The sequence below is a fragment of the Halichoerus grypus genome, chromosome X (genome assembly GCF_964656455.1).
Source record: "Halichoerus grypus chromosome X, mHalGry1.hap1.1, whole genome shotgun sequence".
Classification (NCBI taxonomy): domain Eukaryota; kingdom Metazoa; phylum Chordata; class Mammalia; order Carnivora; family Phocidae; genus Halichoerus; species Halichoerus grypus.
This window is the reverse complement of record NC_135727.1, coordinates 76,324,518-76,347,719: the sequence shown is the minus strand read 5'-3', so window position 1 is coordinate 76,347,719 and position 23,202 is coordinate 76,324,518. Positions and strand designations below refer to the sequence as shown.

Below are 23,202 nucleotides of genomic sequence, written 5' to 3'. Positions count from 1 at the left end.
TGATGGATTCCCGGGGGAATTCTACCAAACATTCAAAGAAGAAATAATACCTATTCTCCTGAAGCTGTTTCAAAAAATAGAAACAGAAGGAAAACTTCCAAACTCATTCTATGAGGCCAGCATTACCTTAATCCCCAAACCAGGCAAAGACCCCATCAAAAAGGAGAATTTCAGACCCATATCCCTGATGAATATGGATTCCAAAATCCTCAACAAAATCCTAGCTAATAGGATCCAGCAATACATGAAAAGGATCATCCACCACGACCAAGTGGGATTTATCCCCGCGATGCAAGGGTGGTTCAACATTCACAAATCATTCAGTGTGATAGAACACATTAACAAGAGGAGGGAGAAGAACCATATGGTCCTCTCAATTGATGCAGAAAAAGCATTTGACAAAATACAACATCCTTTCCTGATTAAAACTCTCCAGAGTATAGGGATAGAGGGAACATTCTACAAGTTCATAAAATCCATCTATGAAAAACCCACAGCGAATATCATCCTCAATGGGGAAAAGCTGAGAGCCTTTCCCTTAAGATCAGGAACACGTCAAGGATGCCCACTCTCGCCACTATTGTTCAACATAGTACTAGAAGTCCTAGCCACAGCAATCAGACAACAAAAAGAAATAATCGGTATTCAAATTGGCAAAGAAGAAGTCCAACTCTCTCTTTGTGCAGATGACATGATACTTTATGTGGAAAACCCAAAGGTCTCCACCCCCAAATTACTAGAAGTCATACAGCAATTCAGTAATGTGGCAGGATACAAAATCAATGCACAGAAATCAGTTGCTTTCTTATACACTAACAACGCAACTGTAGAAAGAGAAATTAGAGAAACGATTCCATTTGCAATAGCACCAAAAACCATAAGATACCTCAGAATAAACTTAACCAAAGAGGTAAAGGATCTATACTCTAGGAACTACAGAACACTCATGAAAGAAATTGAAGAAGACACACAAAGATGGAAAAATATTCCATGCTCATGGATGGGAAGAATAAACATTGTTAAAATGTCTATGCTACCTAGAGCAATCTATAACTTCAGTGCCATCCCGATAAAAATTTCAATGACATTTTTCAAAGTGCTGGAACAAACAATCCTAAAATTTGTATGGAATCAGAAAAGACCCGAATAGCCAAGGAAGTGTTGGAAAAGAAAAACAAAGCTGCGGGCATCATGTTGCCTGATTTCAAGCTATATTACAATGCTGTGATCACCAAGACAGCATGGTACTGGCACAAAAACAGACACATAGACCAATGGAACAGAATAGAGAGCCCAGATATGGACCCTCAACTCTATGGTCAAATAATCTTTGACAAAGCAGGAAAAAACATGCAATGGAAGAAAGACAGTCTCTTCAATAAATGGTGCTGGGGAAATTGGACAGCCATATGCAGAAGAATAAAACTCAACCATTCTCTAACACCATTCACAAAGATAAACTCAAAGTGGATGAAAGACCTCAATGTGAGACAGGAATCCATCAAAATCCTAGAGGAGAACATAGGCAGTAACCTCTTTGACATCACCCACAGCAACTTCTTTCAAGATACATCTCCAAAAGCTAGCGAAACAAAAGCAAAAATGAACTTTTGGGACTTCATCAAGAGAAAAAGCTTCTGGACAGCAAAGGAAACGGTCAACAAAACAAAGAGGCAACCCAGAGAATGGGAGAAGATATTTGCAAATGACTGTAGAGATAAGGGCTGGTACCAAAGATCTATAAAGAACTTCTCAAACTCAACACCCAAAAAACAAATAATCAAGTCAAAAAGTGGGCAGAAGATAAGAAAAGACACTTCTCTGAAGAAGACATACACATGGCTAACAGACACATGAAAAAATGTTCTTCATCTTTAGCCATCAGGGAAATTCAAATCAAAACCACACTGAGATACCACCTCACACCAGTTAGAATGATAAAATGGACAGGGCAAGAAACAACAAATGTTGGAGAGGTTGTGGAGAAAGGGGAACCCTCTTACACTGTTGGTGGGAATGCAAGTTGGTACAGGCACTTTGGAAAACAGTGTGGCGGTTCCTCAAAAATTTAAAAATAGTGCTACCCTATGACCCAGCAATTGCACTGCTGGGTATTTACCCCAAAGACAAAGATGTAGTGAAAAGAAGGGCCATATGCACCCCACTTTCATAGCAGCAATGTCTGCAATAGCCAAACTGTGGAAAGAGCCGAGCTGCCCTTCAACAGATGAATGGATCAAGAAAATGTGGTCCCTATATACAATGGAATATTACTCAGCCATGAAAATGGATGAATACCCAACTTTTACATCAACATGGATGGGACTGGAGGAGATTATGCTAAGTGAAATAAGTGAAGCAGAGATAGTCATTTATCATATGGTTTCACTTATTTGTGGAATATAAGGAATAGCATGGAGGATATTAGGAGAAGGAAGGGAAAAATGGGGTGGGGGAAATTGGAGGGAGAGGTGAACCATGAGAGACTATGGACTCTGAGAAACAAACAGGGTTTTAGAGGGGAGGGGGGAGGGGGAATTGGTTGGCCCTGTGATGGGTATTGAGGAGGGCACGTACTGCATGGAGCACTGGGTGTTGTATGAAAACAATGGATCGTGGATCACCACATCAAAAACCAATGATGTATTGTATGGTGAGTAACATAACATAATAAAATAAAATTTAAAAAAAGATAAAAAAACTTCTACAGAGCAAAGGAAACAGTCAACAAAACTTAAAGGCAACTTATGGAACTGGAAAAGATATTTGCAAATGACATAACAGATAAAGGGCTGATATCCAAGATTTATAAAGAATGTCTCAAACTCAACACCCAAAAACCAAATAATCCAGTCATGAAATTGGCAGAAGACATGAACAGACAGTTCTCCAAAGAAGACATATAAATGGCCAACAGACACACGAAAAAATGTTCCACACCACCTCCCATTTGAAATACAAATCAAAACCACAATGAGATACCACCTTACACCAGTTAGAGTGGCTAAAATTAACAAGACAGGGAACAACAAATTTTGCTGAGGATCTGGAGAAAGGGGAATTCTCTTACACAGTTAAGGGGAATGCAAGCTGGCACAGCCACTCTGGAAAACAGTGTGGAGGCTCCTCAAGAAGTTAAAAATAGAGCTACCCTAGGACCCAGCAATTGCACTACTGGGTATTTACCGCAAAGATACAGATGTAGTGAAAAGAAGGGGCACATGCACCTCAATGTCCATAGCACCAATGTCCACAATAGCCAAATTGTAGAAGGAGCCAAGATGTCCTTTGACAGATGAATGGATAAAGAAGCTGTGGTTCATATATACGATGGAATATTACTCAGTCATCAGAAAGTATGAATACCTACAGTTTGCATCGCCATGAATGGAACTGGAGGGTATTATGCTGAGTCAAGCAGAGAAAGGCAATTATCATATGGTTTCACTCATATGTTGAATATAAGGAATAGTGCAGAGGACAATAGGGGAAGGGAGGGAATACTGAATGGGAAAAATCAGAGAGGGAAACAAACGATGGGAGACTCCTGACTCTGGGAAAAAAAAAACTGAGGGTTGTGTAAATGGAGTTGGGTGGCAGAATGGGGTAACTGGGTGATGGGTGTTAAGAGGGCAGGTGAGGTTTGAGCACTGGGTGTTTCATGCAACTGATGAATCATTGAACATTATATAAAAACTAATGATGTATTATATGTTGGCTAATTGAATTTAAATTAAAAAAAACTCTATCAAAATACCATCATCATTTTTCACAGAGCTGGAATAAACAATCATATAATTTGTATGGAAACAGAAAAGACTCTGAATAAGAAAAGTAATGTTGAAAAGGAAAACCAAAGCTGTACGCATCAGAATTCCCCACTTCAAGCTGTGTATCAAAGTTTTAATCATAAAGAGTGTATGGTACTGGGATAAAGACTGACCCATAGATCAATGGAATATAATTGATAACCCAGACATGGACCCTGAACTCTATGGTCAACTAATCTTTGAGAAAGCAGGAAAGAATATCCAATGGAAAAAAGACAGTCTCTTCAACAAATGGTGCTGTGAAAATTAGACAGCCACACACAGAGGAATGAAACTAGACCATTGCACACTGTACAGCAAAATAAACTCAAAATGGATTAAAGAATTAAATGTGAGACAGTAATCCATCAAAATCCTAGAGGAGAACATGGGCAGCAACCTCTTTGACCTCCACGGGAGCAATTTTTTGCTAGACATGTCTCAAAATTCGAGAGAAACAAAAGGAAAAATGAACTATTGGGACTTCATCTAAATAAAAAGCTTTTGCACAGCAAAGAAACAATCAACAAAACTAAAAGGCAACCTATGGAATAGGAGAAGGTATTTACAAATGATATATCAGATAAAGAGATATTATCCAAGATCTGTAAAGAACTTATGAAACTCAACACCCCAAAAACAAATAATCCAGTCAAAAAATGGGCCGAAGACATGAACAGACATTTTTCCAAAGAAGACATACAAATGGCCAACAGACACATGAAAAAATGGTCAATATCTCTCCGCATCAGGGAAATCCAAGTCAAAACCACAATGAGATACCACCTCACACCAATCAGAATTGCTAAAGTTAAGAACTCAGGAAACAACAGATGTTGATGAAGATGGGAAGAAAGGAGATCCCTCTTACAGTTTTTGGGGAATATAAACTTGTACAGCCACTTTGTAAAACAGTATAGATGTTCTTCAAAAAGTTAAAAATAGAGCTATACCACGACCCAGCAACCTCAGTACTAGGTATTTATCCAAATGATAGAATCATAGTAATTCAAAGAGGCACCTGCCCCCCCCCCAGTGTTTATAGCAGCAATGTCCACAATAGCCAAAATATGGAAATTGCCCAGTTGTCTATTGACAGATGAATGGATAAAGAAGATGTTACATATCTATCTATCTATTTATATCTATCTATCTATCTATCTATCTATCTATCTATCTATCTATCTATCTATCTATCATCTATCTATCTATCTATCTGGAATGTTACTCAGCCATCAAAAAATGAAATCTTGCCATTTGCATGGACATCAGTGGAAGTAGAGGGTATTATGCTAAACGAAATAAGTCAGTCAGAGAAAGACAAATACCACATGATTTCACTCATGTGAAATTTCAGAAACAAAACAGATTAACACAGGGGAAAGGAAGGAAAAATAAAATAAGATGAAAATAGGAAGGCAAACTGTAAGAGATGCTGAACTCTAGGAAACAGACTGAGGGTTGCTGGAGGAGAGGTTGGTGGGGGGAAGGCATAACTGGTGATGGGCATTAAGGAGGGTGTTGATGTAACGAACCCTGGGTGTTATAGGCATCTGATGAATCACTAAATTCTACCCGTGAAACCAAGAATACAGTATACGTTAACTAAATTGAATTTAAATAATTTATATTTTAAAAAAAGAATAGTTAAAATTAACAACTGAGGAAAAAACAGATGTTGGCAAGGATGTGGAGAATGGAGAACACTCTTACACTGTTGGGAGGAATGCAAACTGGTGCAGCGACTCTGGAAAACAGTATGGAGGTTCCTCAGAAAGGTAAATTGGAACTACTGTATGACCCACAAGTTGCACTCCCTGGTATTTATCCAAAGGATACAAAAATAGTGATTCAAAGAGGCAAATGCACCACAATGTTTATAACAGCACTATCCACAGTAGCCAAAATATGGAAACAGCACAAATATCCACCAATGGTTGAATGGATAAAGAAGATGTGGTATATATATGATGGAATATTAGCCATAAAAAGAAGGAAATCTTGCCATTTGTAATGACATGAATGGAACTAGAGTGTATTATGCTAATCAAAATAAGTCAGAGAAAGACAAATACCATATGATTTCACTCATATGTGGAATTTAAGAAACAAAACAGATCAAAATAGGGGAAAGGAAGGAAAAATAAAATAAGATAAAATTAGAGAGGGAGGCAAATCATAAGAGACTCCCAGGAATAAGGAAGAAACTCATGGTTGCTGGAGGGGTCATGGGTCAGGGGATGTAATAAATGGGTGATAGGCATTAAGGAGGGCACTTGTAATGAGCATTGGGTGTTATACGCAAGTGATAAATCACTAAATTCTACCCCTGAAGCTAACACTACACTCTATGTTAATTAACTTGAATTTAAGTCAAATCTTGAAATTAAAAAAAAATGAAATATGGAAGGAAAACATAAATCTTCAGATTAAAAATAAATTCATCCCCACTGTGTCAAAAATGTAAAGAGGTCCCCAGACTGGGTTATTCCAAGATTGGAAGACGTGAGTTCTAGTTATGGCTCTAGTTGCTCTTAACTTGCTTTGTGCCTTTGATGAAGTCAGTTCCCCTCTCTGGGTCTCATCTTTAAAATGTGGATGATAATAATACATGCAGGACTAACAGTACAGGGTATTAACATAAGCATCAAATGAGAATATTGAAAAGGTGCTTGAAGTGTAAATGATTTTACCAGTGCAGTTAACTTCCTTTACTCTCCTCCTCCTCAATCTTTTCTCTTTCTTTTTTTCTCTTTTTTTAAAAGATTTTATTTATTTATCTGAGAGTGAGAGAGAGAGAGAGAGAGATCATGAGCAGGGGGGAAGGGTAGAGGGAGCAGGGAGTCTGATGTGGTACTTAATCCCAAGACTCTGGGATCATGACCTGAGCTGAAGGCAGACGCTTAACTGATGGAGCCACTCAGATGTCTCCAAACTTGTACATCCCCATTGTCTTCTTATTTCACTCTATTTTTATTCCTTCTCTTTCCTTCTTTTCCTTTAAGCAGGTCTCAGACTTCCTGTCAGCAGTGTAGTTAGGCAGAAGGAACACAGCCTTAGAGGAAAAGGGACCTGGGTCTGACTCCTGGCTGTGCCTTTTTCTTAGCTGTTGGGCAATTACTTTACCTCTTTGAGTCACAGTTTTATCATTTATAAAATGGGCACAAATAGCACCTTCCTTGCAAGGTTGTTGGAAAATGTGGTAGATTGTCTGCATATATGGCCAACAATTCCTCCCATCTCTGACAAGCATGTAGCCCTTCCCATTAGGATATTCCCCACTTCTTAAATCTGGGCTAGCTGTGTGACTTGTTTAGACCAATAAGAGTACAGCAGCAGTGTTGCTATATCACTTCTGGTCTTATGCCACAAAAGGCTTTGTTTTTTACCCTTTGGAAGCCTGTCATCATGTAAAAAATATCTGACTACTCAGATGAGAGGCCAAGTGGAGGAGAGGCTGTGGAGGATAAAATACTAACAAAGGAGGTGGGAAGCCCAGGCAGCCCAGCTGAGGTGCCAGATATGAGAGTGCAGACATCATGGATCCTCCAGACTTTGCCAAGCTGCCTGAGGCAACACCACATGGAATATAAATAAGCTATTCCCAGCAAATCTTGTACAAATTGCAGGTCATGAGCAAATAAATTGTTGTTTTAAGCCACTAAGTTTTGGGGTGGTTTGTTTCACAACAATAGATAAATGAACCAAAGAAACTAAATGAGGTAGTAGCACTCCACCCAGTGGTTAGCAGGTGTAGGTGCTCAACACATGATTGTTCCTTCCCATTCAGGAGTGTCTCTGGGAAATGGCTGATCTAGTTAGTGGTGCTACAACTGATGTTTAGAATTGACGAATCTGACCTCCAGTGTGCAAGGATGCAGAGCAATAACCACTCCTCATATACTTACAGGGACCTACTGAGGCCTATACAGGTTAAGATATACCCCAAGTCACACAGCTGAGTGTCCTCCCTTTGCCCACAGTGAGCCTGGGCCAGCTGAAAAGCAGGCTTGTAGATGAACAAAGTCTGGGGTGATGAAGTAATATCAGGTAAGAAAAATAGTATTTCTTTGACCAGTCATTCAATCTACTTGAAGGAAATTAACACTTATTGAGTGCTTAACTATGTACCTAGCATTGCTTACAATAGCCTCAGAAGAGGGTATTATTATTTTCCCCATTTTCCAGATGAGGACACTGAGGCACAGAGGCATTTTTGTGAGCTATTGGGTTACTGGGAAGCACTGGGACTATTTAATGTACAGGATGTTAATTAGGGAGGTCTTGGGATTAACACCTGTAGAGGAGAAGCATTAGAGGAGGCAGGGTTGAGCAGAGGGTGCTGATGAACCGCAATGCAGTCTTAATGGAAACCTCAGTCCACCCTATAGAGAGCTCTGAAACTAGGATGGTCTTTCACTGTTGTTCCCTATAGTATTTCTATAGGGAACTAGGCCTTTGTATTCCTGCATCAGTCACTGGATTCCTAGTCCCTAATTTCTAGTTTAGAGTTACTTCAACTACTCCATCATCAAACCATCCCAAAAGGGAGAAAGGCTTAAAGAAAAAAAAAAAAAAAATGATCGTAGAGAAAAGTAGAAAAAAATGGGCTCAAGAACCAAATCTGGATTCAAATCTTGAAATTTCCCTTACCAGTTATTTAACTCTGGGAAAGTTATTTAATTTCTCTGAGCTTTGTTTTACCTTTTTGGAAAATGTAATAAAAATACTTAGCTTGAAAGATTGTTTTGAAAATCAAATACAATCATGTACATAAAGCATCTTGCAGAGACCTGGCACAGAGTAATTACTGAATAAATGGCAATTATAATAATAATAAATTACTGTGCACTGGTATGTTTGGTTTCCTCATTTGTAGGGTTGAGTGAATAAAAGTGAAGAGCTACCCAGAAGGGGAAAAATCACTATATCTTTTCTATTACTTGGTACTTATAGGCACTCATCAGCATTCACTCCAATGAACAAATGTTTATTTAAAAGAATTTGTACAGACATAACACTCTCACTTTCAAAGAGCAGAGGAACTTTTTATATTATGAATAAAAAACACTGTGGCAAATTAAAACTACAGTTAAGAAAAGAAAGGAAAATATCCCCTTTCCCAACCAGGGACTGAGACTTGGATCTAAAGCCAACCCCCATCTCTGTCCTTTAAGTCTAAGAGTGACTTGACTAGAGATCTGATTTTGGTAGAGAGGAGAACTGTAGGGCCTGGGGAGTCCAGTGCCTTTTCTTCTGTAAGGGAAGGCCATCAACAGAATCTATAGGAAAGGGGGTGGCCAGCAGCTGACCTGAGCTGAGGCTACCTTATAGAAGAGGGTGGACCCAAGAGAGGGAGAGATGAATGGAGGGGAAGTCCCACACTCTTACATATGTAAAATGGTTGGCATTCACTTGACTCTCAACTCACGCCTCTAACCCCTAAGATATATCATTGAGTAAGTGCCAGAATAATGGTTTTGAACAAAAATGGTTTTGGACACTTGGCAACAAAGATGTCAGCCTGGGGCTCCTCTCATCCTAAGGTAGCCCCTACAGTAGAGCCCAATGATTTAGGCAGCAAGTTATTTAGGATTTGCGGTGTGGGTGTGGCTCTCTGATTTCACTGTGGGGAACTTCTGCCACTGATTTGAAAAATGAGAGTTATGGGGATCTCAGGATCTCTAGACACACAACCTGTACCTGAGAACTTTAGCATATCTGGGAGACTGGCATGGGAGTGAACTCCATAATAACAGCCAGGCCTCCCAAATGAAGATGAAAAGGTGGGCTTGCCCAACTTACCTCTGGCCCTTGCTTAGATGAGATGAAATGAAGGGGCACGTGAGGAAGATATATACACCAAGTTTACTGGAAAGTCCAGCAAGAAGACTGTTGTCCCTTCAGAGCCTAAGGCAAAAGTACAGGGAAGGGGCACACTGAAGCCTTCACCTGAAACAAGGGCCTCCTCCAGCCCTCAGCCCTTAGGCCCCAGGCATCAGACACAAGAGGCAGAGAATCACATCTGGGCCTTCTGCCCTTCCTTCAGCTTCAAACAAGGGCAGGGGTTGAAATGTGGGTGGGAGAGAAGGGATCATCAGATACACTGTCATTAGCACCTGAACCATATCTCTTCTTAAGTCAGAAACCCCAAGAGAAGAAAAAAATAAGAGCAAAGTGAGAGGGGTTGTGCTTTCATCACATTAAATAGGAAACTCAGTAGAGGTGGGGTAGGGTGGTTTCAAATCAGGACATTAATCACTCTGGCCAAGGGGAGAGGTTATGAGTAGCAGAGCTCCATGGGTTCTCCATCTCTTCATTCATCCTGCTTCCGTTTTGGCTTTTTGGGGTTCCGGGATCGACTCTTGGCTTTGCACAGAGGGCATATAGGTGCATTCCGATGAATTTGCTGATGACATGACAAGCAGGCCTGGTGGGAGGACACAGGACAAAGAAAGTTAGTGATCAGATTCTTCTAGCCTATGGTTCAGCCTTCTGATCCCCAAGGGTCCAGAAAGCAATTGTGATTTCCCAACAGGAAGAGGTTACTAGTACTTCTCAACAAGTAGAGAGACCAGTGCCAGATGTAAGGGAAGTAAAGGCTATAAGGGGATGAGGGTCAAAGAGGGTTATTGAGGAAAAATATCCAGAATTTGGAAATAAGGCAAAATGAGAACTACATATCATTTTAACATTATATTGGAGCATAGTCCAACAGGCTCTATTAAGGATTATTTAATTCTTTAGGATAGGTATCAGTAAACGTTCTCTACAAATGCCAAAAGAGTAAATATTTTAGACTTTTCAGGTTATATGATGTTAGTTGCAACTACTCAAATATAATTGTTCTACATGAAAGAAGTTACAGATAATACATAAACAAAAAAGCATGTGTGTATACCAGTAAAACTTTATTTACAAGCAAGTCAGACTTGGCCTGTGGGTTCTAGTTTGCTGACCCCTGCTCTAGGAGAATGTCCCTTTGTTTGACTATTTACTATTGATTAGGGCCCAAACTGTGATTTATGCTAATCAGCTACAAATGGTTGTTGCCCAGTAGAGATGCAGATTATTTCTGTTCCAAGGAAAAGCTAATCACAAAGGTTACAGTTTATTGCCCTGTAGGACATCAACCAGTTCTGTATTTAATTTTGCAAACTTATTTCAGCATTCCTTTCCTTTTCTTACTATATAGTTATCTGTTTCTCAAATGCTTTTGGAACCAGTTTTGTAATCCTGCTGACTCCCTCATTAACAACACATGCTCACTATATATTTGCACAAGTCTTGTTTCTAACTTTTTAAAATTATGCTTTAGCAGAATCTGCCAACCTTCCTGCATTGTAGCCCCTCGGGGAATATAAAACAATAAAATCAGCTGGTCTGCTATAGCACATATACACCAACCCTTCCTCTGTGTCCCAAGCAAAGTCTGTTTTAGAAAGGCACAAATAGGTAACTACAAAGCCCCAGTCCTAGCCTTCCATGGGGCTGCTTGAAGATACCTTGCTTCCTCCACAACCCCTACCCAGCTCACTTACCTTCATAGGTGGGGGCTGCTGCCTAAAGGTGGCTGTCTGCCGAGTGTCCTGCTTTCTAGCCACTTGGAGTTGCTGGGCAGCAGCAGCGGCAGCGGCCAGAGACTCAGGGATGGGGGGCTCCTGAGGCTCCGTCTGCCACTCTGCTTTCTGCTTCTCAAAGTAACTTTGGAGATGAAAGACATTAGCTGGATCATTCTGAAAGCAAGGAGAACCTTGCCCCTCTTAAAGACTCCATGACACAGGACCAAAGGGGTTGGGCTGTGGCTCACTATAGAAAGTTCCTGCACCCTCCCCAGCACAAGGTTCTTCTCCTTGGGTACCTGGGCCACTGTCTGCTGGGAAGGGTAATCCTCCTCCTCCTTGGCTCTGACACACCCAGAGAATCAAGACTCCCAGGGCTAGCAAAGTCCTTAAAGGGCATTTGCCTGCTGTTCATCCCATGTACCCTTGCAATATTCCCATTAAGTGTCCTCAGGCCTCTGTTGACATACTTCTAGGAATATGAAGCTCACCACTTCCACAGGCAACCTGCTTTACTTTAAGGAAGTGTGCTTCCTTCTACTGAACTGAACTGTCTCTGTAAGGTGAGTGTAGTTCTTAATTCTGGGTCTTAAGATGAAGTTCCAGGCTAGCCCCTGGAGACCATGAAAGCCCAGCCTTCTATGTTTTCAAAGGTTTCTAGACACCCCTGCTAGACCTTGACTTGGGAATTGACCTCTTAAGAGTCTCACTCACACACACACACACACACACACACACACACACAGGGTCATAGACACAGTCTTATGTTGTCAAAATTGCACAGAGAATTTTAAAAACTAGCTGGTAATACTAGTCTAACCATCCTTATTTTGATACACAGAGACTTGCCCAAAGTCATACAATGAGTCAGTTACTGACAGGCCTGAAGCTAGGACTGGGTACTATGACTTTTAAACCAGGCTTTATGCATGTGTATGCGCCTCTGTATGTGTGTGTGTGTGTGTGTGTGTGTGTGTGTGTGTGTGGTGTGTGTTGTGTGTATGTTGCAGGGACAGGGAATAGGCAGCTTACTCCAAGGAGAGCTTCTCCTCCTCTTCACATAGGTCAGGGAGCCTCTGCAGGCCTAGAGTCATACGTAGGGCATCCACATGTTCCTTCAGTGGCTTATACTCATCATGTAGCCGCCGGGTAGACTCTAGCAACTTATTTAAGTCATTCTCAGATTGTTTGATGGTGTTTTCCATCTGGAACACAGAGTGAGGTAGGTACAGAGAAAAGACACCATCATTCTCTGCAAAGCTAAGTGGATAAAATAACCCAGGCTCCAGATCCAGACCAATCTATGGCCAAGTCCTTCATTCACCATGTATTCTATGTGACTCTTGTCAAGCCTCAGTTTTTTTTCATCTTTATGATGGTGATAATAATAGTTCCTACCTCATATAATCTTATGAATTTTCAGTGATTGAATTCATATAAAGCTCTCAGTACAAGGGCTACCACAGAGAAAAGGTTCAATAAATGGTAGTTATTATTCAAATATAGCACCTTAAAGCTAGAATGGCCCTTAGAGTTCATTTAGTCCACCCCACCATTTTACAGATCAGAGAATTGAGACTCAGAAAGAAGAAACTTAAGAAACTTCCCCAGAGAAATACTTCTTAGGGGCAAAGCATAGACAAAGACTCGGGGCTGAAGCTTCCAAGGCTGGTGGCTTTTCTCTTAGATCAGTGGTTTTCAAAATGTAGTCACCAGATCAGCATCATTAGCATCACCCGGAAACTCATTAGGAATGCAAATTCTCAGGCATGGCCCCAGACATATAAAAATCAGAAATTCTGGTGTAGAGTCCAATAATCTGTTTTAAGAACCTCTTCAGGTGACTTTTATTCAAGTTTAAGTTAGACATCCACTGGCTTAGATTCTCAGTCCCTCTGTGGCTAATATTTTGTTATTTGTATTGGCTTTGTATCCTTTGTTAGCTGGCAGCAGCTCATGAAACCCTGGAATCCTGTGATCTTGTGACACAGAAAATACCAAGTACCTACTGTCTAAGTCACATTCCTATTTCTTTTAAGATCCTAGGCTTGGCAATATCAGGAAATAAGTATTGTCATAGAAATGAGTTTCCCAAAAATAGAAACAACTCCTTCAAATGTAATTTTTAAAAAAATGTTTATCATTGTCCTAGGCTCTAAGGATTGGAAAGGACTTTGTAAGTCAGCACCTCCAACTTTCCTCCTGGTGCATCAATACTGCAGCCCAGACAGGTGATCATTCAGGCTCTCCTTGAATAACTCCAAAAATTGGGGAACTTATCAACTTAGCAGGCAGTTCACTTACCCTGTTCCAAGTATCTCCAAAAGAGAGACTCTAAAAAGGGAGCTACACTTCAGTAGGCTGGCAGGGATTGTTTAGCCTACTTGGAAGTTTTAGAGCCCTTTGAGCTAGACCCCAGAGGCTGTCTGCTCTGCTTTACCCCAAGGCTAGCTCTCAACTCCCAGACTCCCAGGATGAGAGCACATCAGTGCTCTGAGGTGACTGAATCCCTGTCATAGTAAAGAGAGAGAAAATGAGGCCCAGGAGAAAAAGGGACTTGTCCAGTCATATACAGTCAATCAGTGACAGTGCCAGAGCTAGATCTCAGAACTCTTGGATTCTTCCATTCCACCACAGCCTGATGCTTACTTCCCCAAGTTGGCCACAGCCACATCTCAAGAGAGGCCACAGTACTCACTACTGTCTAGTCCTCAAAGGGCCCATAGGTAGGCTTTGGGAAGCCAGCCACGTACCACATTGATATCAGCATGGATCAGTCGGAGTTCCTCCACATGGGCCATCTTCTCCTGTAGCAGCAGGTCCATCTCCTGCTTGTATTCCTTCAGGTGCCTCTCCTCTGATTCAAGGGCCTCAAACTCAGCTTTCAAACGTGCCTTGATCTTCTCCATCTGCATGGTCTTGTTCCTACAATTACCAAAAAGCAAGAAACAGACCAGCAGGAAAAGGGAGGAAAATGGGAATGGAGTAGAGATTTAGGCTCTGAGCCAAGGTTATTTTTCTAAGCCATCTTTCTAAGCTTTTCTTTCTCCAGGCAGATCCAACCTGAAGCCATCTCCCCAAAAATAGAAGATCCTTTATTCTAAGATTGAAGCTCAGTGGGTATCAAAAGGGGATAATTTTATTTCCTTATGGGACATTTGCAAACGTGGAGGTTTTTGCTATTAGACTGATTCAAGAGAGAGCACGACTAGTATGTAGTGGACATGGGTCAGAGATGCTAAATAGCCTCTCAATGCACAGGAAAGTCCCACACCACAAATAATTCCCACCCAAGATGCCAACTATGACCTTTGAGAAACTCTTAAAGGAGCACTGTCCATTAAATTTTCTACAATGATGGAAATTTTCTATACCTATACTTTCCCATACCCTAGGCACATGTAGCTACTGGGTAGTTGAAATGTGGCTAGTGCAGCTGAAGAACTGAATTTTGATTTTTTAAAAATTTTAATTAATTTAACTTTAAACCATCACATGTGGTTAATTGGACAGCACAACTCTACAGGGTCCACTCCTTGGTTCCAGAAGAGGAAGAGTAATGGAAGAACTATAGCTTATTTCTTTTCCTAAAAAATAAAACCTGCATCTGGCTGTTAAATCCCAGTTGTATACTCTCTGGTTCAGTAATCTCACACCTATGAATTTATTCTAAGGACATAATTAAGGGAAACAAAAAGTTAACACACAGGAATGTTCATTCTGGACTATGAGCAAAATGGCAATATTTAGGAAGCTATTAAAAGGAATCACTATGAAGACTTGTGACATGGAAAATGTTGAAGATATGATACTCAATGAAAAAGTATATACACTTGGGTTGCATTTTTCAAAATATACATGCACAAAATATACTGGCACAGTTTCAAAGACCTTTAAGACCATTTGAAGCCTGCCTAAATGAAAGAGCCACAAAGCTTTGGAAGGAGGCCCCTCTAGAGCACATTGTTGTCCTCCCACTGGCTTTCTGTACTCTCTGGTTTTCAGGTACTGCCTAGCTGTTATCCATCACTCAGATTTGGCATTTCTTTTCTTCTGCATCAGTATCTGGCTTTCACCTTTGCTCCAGCCCATCCCATGGGTGCTCTTGCTCTACACCCTAGACCCTGGTCTCGCTTTAGCCTGTTTCTGTCTTTAGTCTCTCTCTCCTCTGGCTCCTGCCTTAAGAGGTGACCCTCAGTGGCACAGAACCACAAAGAGAATTGTGTTAGGTAGATAGGACAACGGGAGAAATTTTTCTTTCTTTATTCAAAACTTTCTTTCTTTCTTTATTCAAAACAATTCTTTTCATGTTATTATATTTTGTTACCTTAGAAAAGGGTAAAAATGATGGGTGTTATTACCCCATTTGTAAAAAAAAAAAAAAAAAAAAAAAAAAAAAGGAAATTGAGATTCCGGGTAGTAACTTGCCCAAGACCACAGAACTAGTAAATGGGATGTTGGCATTTGAATGCAGGGCTCTCTAACACTACCCACTATTCCACACTGCCTGAGTGGGGTTGCCCAGACTAAAGAGCATAAACATATTGAGGGTTCTTGGTATACCTATTCCACTGTCTTGCAGAGGATGAAACTGACTTGTATTGGCCAATTAATTATTTAAAGCCCCTCCTATCTAGACTTCCATTTTCCTCCTCTAGATTACATGCAGAGCAATCTGAACTTTACCTATCCTTATCCCAATTTACAGATGAGAAACTAATAAGATTCAAAGTGATACAGTATATCACACTAAGTCACAGAGCCAGTTTGTGGCAGTGCTCACCCTACAACCCATTTCTGTATTAAGCAGAGCAATATTACTAAAGGAACACAAGTTTAGATTCAGACCTGGGTATAAATCCGGGTTCTGCCCTTGACTGGCTATTTGTTTTTGGACAATAATAATAACAGCTGTTTTACGCAACTGATGAATTATTGTACACTACATCTGAAACTCATGATATACTATATGTTGGCTAACTGAATTTAAATTAAAAAAAAAGAAAAAAGGGGAGGCAAGATGGCAGCAGAGTAGGGGACCTCGTTTCATCTGGTCCCTCACATTTAGCTGGATATCTATGAAAACATTCTGAACACACACAAATTCAGCCTGAGATGTAAGAAAATATATCAGGAACTCTACAAGCAGAAAAATGACTGCTTTTTGCAAGGTAGGAAGTGAAAAACCATGAATCTTTGGGAAATATTGGAAGATAAAGGGACGGGAGAGGGAGCCTCCATAAGCTGGCTACTGGAAAGTGATATAACACCAGAGCACAAAATCAGAACCCTTAGAAATCTGCTCCAGTGAGAGACATCCTTTTCTGAAAGAGGCACAGGGGATGAAAAGAGCAGAATTCTAGGTGCATCACTGTGGTCTCAGGATCCCAGGAGACACAGAAAAATGGGGGTGCCTGATCCAATAGAGTGCCCAAGCAGTGGAGTGGGGAAATTGGTGATGGTCAGTGAGCCCAGGAAGGACTCCCAGCTCCAGTGGCTATAAACTGCAAGCCAGGTGAGTAGGGAGACTGCTGTCTTCCTGAGCACCCGAAAAGGACTGGAATGTGTGGGCCATTTAACATCCCCTGGGAGTGATGAAATGGCTGAGCCCATGACTGAGCAACAACTCTCAGGGTGGTGGTGGCCCCAGAAAGGACAGTAGGATGGCACCCAGCTGTAACCTGGGAACAGTGGAGCAGGGTGCACACGCGAGCCGATAACAGCTCACAGTTGCAAAGGCACAAAGCGAAGTGTCATTTGTGGGCCCCAGGGAGTCCTCCTGGGAGAATTGCAGTGGGGGCAAACCATGAGAGTTTGCGAGTTTGGTGAACACAGAAGTGGAGATGGTTTGACCTGGAGGGTTTACTGAAGAAGGGGGACCACAATCTTGCAGCTCTGGGCCAGAGATCCCAGCACAGCTATTTTTGCTTTGACCCTCTGAAAAGGTGCAGAAAGCCACCAGGGAACAAAAGCCACATAGAGGACCAGCTAACCTTAAGCCCATTCCCCTGACAAGGGGTGGGGCAACTCCGCCCAGGCAAGACACCTGACAGGCAAAACAGCAGGTCTCTCACCTAGAAGACAGACTAGAAGAACAGGTGAATGACAAGCTTATATATCTCACAGGACTGTAAAACTCCAGAGCCAGAGGAAAACAATATATTGATCTCCAGGTGTTTCCTCCTGAATCGTTTATCCTTCAGTCTAAAATTTTACATTTCTTCTTTTTTTTAATCTTTTTCCCATTGTGACTATATTCTTATTTCACCAACTTATGTTTTTATGTTTTTATTTTTTAAAAGATTTTATTCACTTGCTTGACACAGAGAGAGAGAGAGAGAGACAGAGAGACAGAGGGAGGGAGAGAGTACAAGCAGAGGGAGTAGCAGAGGGGGAGGGAGAAGCAGGCTCTCCACTGAGCAGGAAGCCCGATGTGGGGCTAGATCCCAGGACCCTGGGATCATGACCTGAGCCAAAGGCAGATGCTTAACCAACTGAGCCACCCAGGCACCCCCCAACTTATGCTTTTAAGTTGTTTTTTAACTTTTTTCCCCCTCACATCTACATTTTATAGATTTATGCCTCACTCTAGTCCTTTTTTCACTTTACCATATATATATATATATATATATATATATATGAACATTGCTTTCCTTGCAATTTTGGGATGTAGTGTTCTCTAACACACAACCAAAATCCAATCAGGAAAAAGATCACCTTGCTTTGTCCACCCTGTGAGATTATAGTCTCCCCCTCCTTTTTTATTGTTTTGGTTCATCCTGGGTTTATTTGCTTTTCTGTGGTGGCTTCCAACCACTCCAGACTTTTTCTAGGTTGAATTTTGCTTGGTTCTTGGTTGATATTTTGGAATCTGTTCATTCGCTCACCCATCCTCCCCTAGGCAGAATGACTAGAAGGAGGAACTCACAATAAAGAACCGGAGGCAGTGTTCTCTGCAACAGAGCTAATTGATATGGATATAAGCAAGATGTCAGAGATAGAATTCAGGATAGCAATCACAAAGTTAATAGCTGGGCTTGAAAAAAGCATAAATGAAAATACAGAATCTCTAAGCGTGGAAATGAGATCTAATCAGGCTGAACTTAAAAATGCTATGAATGAGATGCAGTCTAAATTAGATGCTCTAATAGCTAGGGTAAATGAAGCAGAAGAGAGAATAAGTGATCTAGAGGACAGGCTGATGGAAAGGAAGTTGAGGAAAAGAGAGAAAGACAACTAATGGCCCATGAAGAAAGGCTTCAAGAATTTAATAATGTGTTGAAACAAACCAATGTCCAAATTATCGGGATCTCAAAGTGGGTGGAGAGAGAGAGGGCTAGAAGGTCTATTTGAGCAAATCATTACTGAGAACTTCCCTAATCTGGGGAAGGAAACAAGCATTCATGTCCAAGAGGCAGAGAGGACCCCTCCCAAATCAATAAAAACAGACCAACACCCTGGCATATAACAGAGAAACTTGCAAATCTTAGAGCAAAGGAACCTATCTGGAGAGGAGCTAAAGGTAAGTGATTTCTTAAGTATGGAGGGAGGAACATCAGAATAACATCAGACATATCCATAAAGATCTGGCAAACCAGAAAGGGCTGCTAAGACATATTCAGGGTACTAAATGAGAAAAACATGCAGCCAAGAATACTTTATCCAGCAAGGCTGTCATTCAGAATGGAAGGAGAGATAAAGAGTTTCCAGGACAGTCAGAAACTGAAAGAATATGTGACCACCAAGCCATCCCTGCAAGAAATATTAATGGGGATTCTATAAAAGAAGAAAGACCCGAAGAGTAATATAGACCAGAAATTTACAGAGACAATCTACAGAAACAAGGACTTTACAGGCAGTATGATGGCACTAAATTTATATCTTTTAATAGTTACCCTCAACATGAACAGGCTGAATGCTCCCATCAAATGGCATAGGGTTTCAGATCAGATAAAAAAGCAGGACCAATCTATATGCTGTCTACAAGAGACTCATTTTGAACCTAAAGACACCTCCAGGTTGAAAGTGAGGAGATGGAGAACAATTTATCATGCCAACAGACCTCCAAAGAAAGCTGGGGTAGGAATCCATATATCAGACAAATTAGATTTTAAACCAAAGACTGTAGTAAGAGATGTAGAGGGACACTATATCGTACTTAAAGGGTCTATCCAACAAGAAAATATAACAATTGTAAATATCTATGCCCCCAACATGGGAGCAGCCAACTACATAAACCAACTATTAACCAAAATAAAGAATCAAATTTATAATAATACATTAATACCAGGAGACTTCAACACTCCACTCAGCAATGGACAGATCACCCAGGCAGAAGAGTAACAAAGAACTAAGAGCTTTCAAGCATACATTGGGCCAGTTGGACTTTGTAGATATATACAGTACATTCTATCCTAAAACAACAGAATACTCATTCCTCTCAGGTGCACACAGAACTTTCTCCAGAATAGCTCACATATTGGGTCACAAATCAGGTCTCAACAAATATCAAAAGATTGAGATTATTCCCTGCATATTTTCAGACCACAATGCATTGAAACTGGAACTCACTCACAAGGAAAACTTTGGAAGGAATACAAACACTTGGAGGTTAAAAAGCATCACGCTAAAGAATGAATGGGTCAAACAGGAAATTAAAGAGGAAGTTAAACAGTTGATGGAAACCAATGAGAATGAAAACACATTGGTTCAGAACCTATGGGATACTGCAAAGGCGGTCCTTAGAGGGAAGTACATAGCCATCCAAGCCGCTCTCAAAAAATTGGAAAAATTCCAAATGCACAAGCTAACCTTACACCTAAGGGATCTGGAGAAAGAACAGCAGATAAAGCTTAAAACAAGCAGGAGAAGAGAAATAATAAAGATTAGAGCAGAAATCAATAAAATAGAAACTAGAAGAACAGTAGAACAGAAAAACGAAACTGGAAGCTGGTTCCTTGAAACAATAAGATCGATAAACCTATGGCCAGACTTATCCAAAAGAAAATAGAAAAGACCCAAATTAATAAAATCATGAATGAAAGTGGAGAGATCACAACTAATACCAAGGAAATAGAAATAATTATTAGAACTTATTACCAACAGCTATAGGACAAAAAACTAGGCAATCTGGAAGAAATGGATGCAATCCTGGACACGTATAAACTACCAAGACTGAAACAGGAAAAAAAAAGACAATCTGGATAGACCATAACTAGTAATGAAATTGAAGCAGTAATCAACAAACTCCCAAAAAACAAGAGTCCAGGGCCAGATGGCTTCTCAGGGGTATTCTACCAAACATTTAAAGAAGAAATCATACTTATACTACTGAAGTTGTTCCAAAAAATAGAAATAGAAGAAAAGCTTACAGACTCATTCTATGAGGTCAGAATTATCCTGATCCCAAAACCAGAGAAAGACCGCATCAGAAAAGAGAATTACAGACCAATATCCCTGATGAACATAGATGCGAAAATAATCAACAAAATCCTAGCCAATAGGATCCAACAGTACATTAAAAGGATTTCACCACGACCAGGTGGGATTTATTCCTGGGATGCAAGGGTGGTTCGACATTCACAAATCAATCAACGAGATAGATCCCATTAACAAAAGAGGAAACAAGAGCCATATGATCCTCTCAATTGATACAGAAAAAGCATTTGACAAAATACAGCATCCTTTCCTGATTAAAACTCTTCAAAATATAGGGATAGAGGGAACATACCTCAATATCATAAAAGGCATCAATGAAAAGCCCACAGCAAATATCATTCTCAATGGGGAAAAACTGAGAGCTTTTCCCTTAAGGTCAGGAACACGACAGGGATGCCCACTCTTACCACTACTGCTCAACATAGTACTAGATGTCCTAACTTAAGCAATCAGACAATAAAAAGAAATAAAAGGCTTTCAAATTGGCAAAGAAGTCAAACTCTCACTCTTTGCAGATGACATGATACTTTATGTGGAGAACCCAAAAAACTCCACCTAAAAATTGCTAGAACTCATACAGCAATTCAGCAAATGTGGCTGGATATAAACTCAATGCACAGAAATCAGTTGCATTTCTATACATTAACAATGTGACTGAAGAAAGATAAACTAAGGAATCGTTTCCTTTTATAATAGAATCAAAAACCATAAGATACCTAAGAACAAACCTAACCAAAGAGGTAAAGGATCTTTACTACAGAAACTACAGAAGAGTTATGGAAGAAACTGGGGAAGACACAAAAAGATGGGAAAACATTCCATGCTCATGGATTGGAAGAATAAACATTGGGAAAAGGTCTATGCTGCCCAGAGCAATCTACACTTTCAATGCAATCCCTATCAAAATACCATCAACATTTTTCACAGACCTGGAAGAAACAATCCTAGCATTTGTATGGAGCCAGGAATGACCTCGAATTGCCAGGGGAATGTTGAAAAAGAAAAATAAAGCTAGGGGCATCACAATGCCTGACTTCAAGTTATATTACAAAGCTATGATCATCAAGACAGCATGGTACTGGCACAAAAACAGACACATAGATCAGTGGATAAGAATAGAGAACCCAGAAATGGACCCTCAACTCTGTGGTCAACTAATTTTTGACAAAGCAGGGAAGAATATCCAATGGAAAAAAACCATTCTCTTCAATAAACTGTGCTGGGAAAATTGGACAGCCTCATGCAGAAGAATGAAACATGTCCGTTCTCTTATACCATACACAAAGATAAACTCAAAATGGATGAAAGGCCTCAATGTGAGACAGGAATCCATCAAAATTCTAGAGAAGAACACAGGCAATCACCTCCTCAACATCGGCCACAGCAACTTCTTGCAATACACGTCTCTAAAGGCAAGGGAAGCAAAAACAAAAATGAACTATTGGGACTTCATCAAGATAAAAAGCTTCTGCACAGCAAATGAAACAGTCAACACAACTAAGAGGCAACCCACGGAATGGGAGAAGATATTTGCAAATGACATAACAGTTAAAGGGCTGATATCCAAGATTTATAAAGAACGTCTCAAACCCAACACCTAAAAAACAAATAATCCAGTCATGAAATGGGCAGAAGTCATGAATAGACACTTTTCTAAGGAAGACATACAAATAGCTAACAGAGACATGAAAAGATGCTCCAGATCACTTGCCATCAGGGAAATACAAATCAAAACCACAATGAGATACCACCTGACACCAATCAGAATGTCTAAAATTTACAAGACAGGGAACAACAAATGTTGGCAAGGATGTGGAGATAGAGGATGTCACTGTTGGTGGGAATGCAAGCTGGTAGAGCCACTCTCAAAAAAAATCATGGCGGTTCCTCAAGAAGTTAAAAATAGAGCTCCGCTATGACCCAGCAATCACATTATTGGGTACTTAACCCCAAAGATACAGATGTAGTGAAAAGGGGCACATGTACCCCAATGTTCATAGCAGCAATATCCACAATAGCCAAAATGTGGAAGGAGCCAAGATGTTCTTCCACAGATGAATGGATAAAGAAGATGTGGTTCAGTCGGGGGGAAAGATGGCAGAGGAGTAGGGGACCCTATTTCAGCTGGTCCCCGGAATTGAGCTGGATATCTACCAGACGACTCTGAGCACCCAAGAAACCAGCCTGAGATGTAAGAAGATCTGGATCTCTACAAACAGAATATCGCAGGTGGTTGGGTTTGAGGTACGAAGCGGAGAGCCATGATTCTGCGGGCAGATATCGGAGGATAAACGGCAGCGGGAGGGTGACTGGCTGTGGGGATCCGACACTGCCGGTGAGTGACAGCCTCGCGCGCTGCGGACGGGCACAGACTTGCAGACAGGTAGCGTCGG

The 23,202-nt window shown here is 40.7% G+C and overlaps 1 protein-coding gene across 5 annotated transcripts in view; it reads right to left on the bottom strand.

Moving 5' to 3' along the window:
* Positions 1–8,783: 8,783 nt before the first annotated feature.
* LOC118519988 (zinc finger C4H2 domain-containing protein) overlaps positions 8,784–23,202 on the bottom strand; it is a 67,087-nt gene continuing 52,668 nt past the window's right edge. For 3 of the 5 annotated variants that reach the window (XM_078065329.1, XM_078065331.1, XM_078065333.1), the window contains 4 exons: positions 14,125–14,296; positions 12,404–12,576; positions 11,351–11,513; positions 8,784–10,239 (listed from right to left, as the gene is read on the bottom strand). In XM_078065329.1, coding sequence (XP_077921455.1) covers positions 10,126–10,239; positions 11,351–11,513; positions 12,404–12,576; positions 14,125–14,296 — 622 coding nt within the window. In that variant the 3' untranslated portion in view covers positions 8,784–10,125. The remainder of the gene's footprint in view (positions 10,240–11,350; positions 11,514–12,403; positions 12,577–14,124; positions 14,297–23,202) is intronic. The other 2 variants (XM_078065330.1, XM_078065332.1) reach the window with 1 other exon arrangement.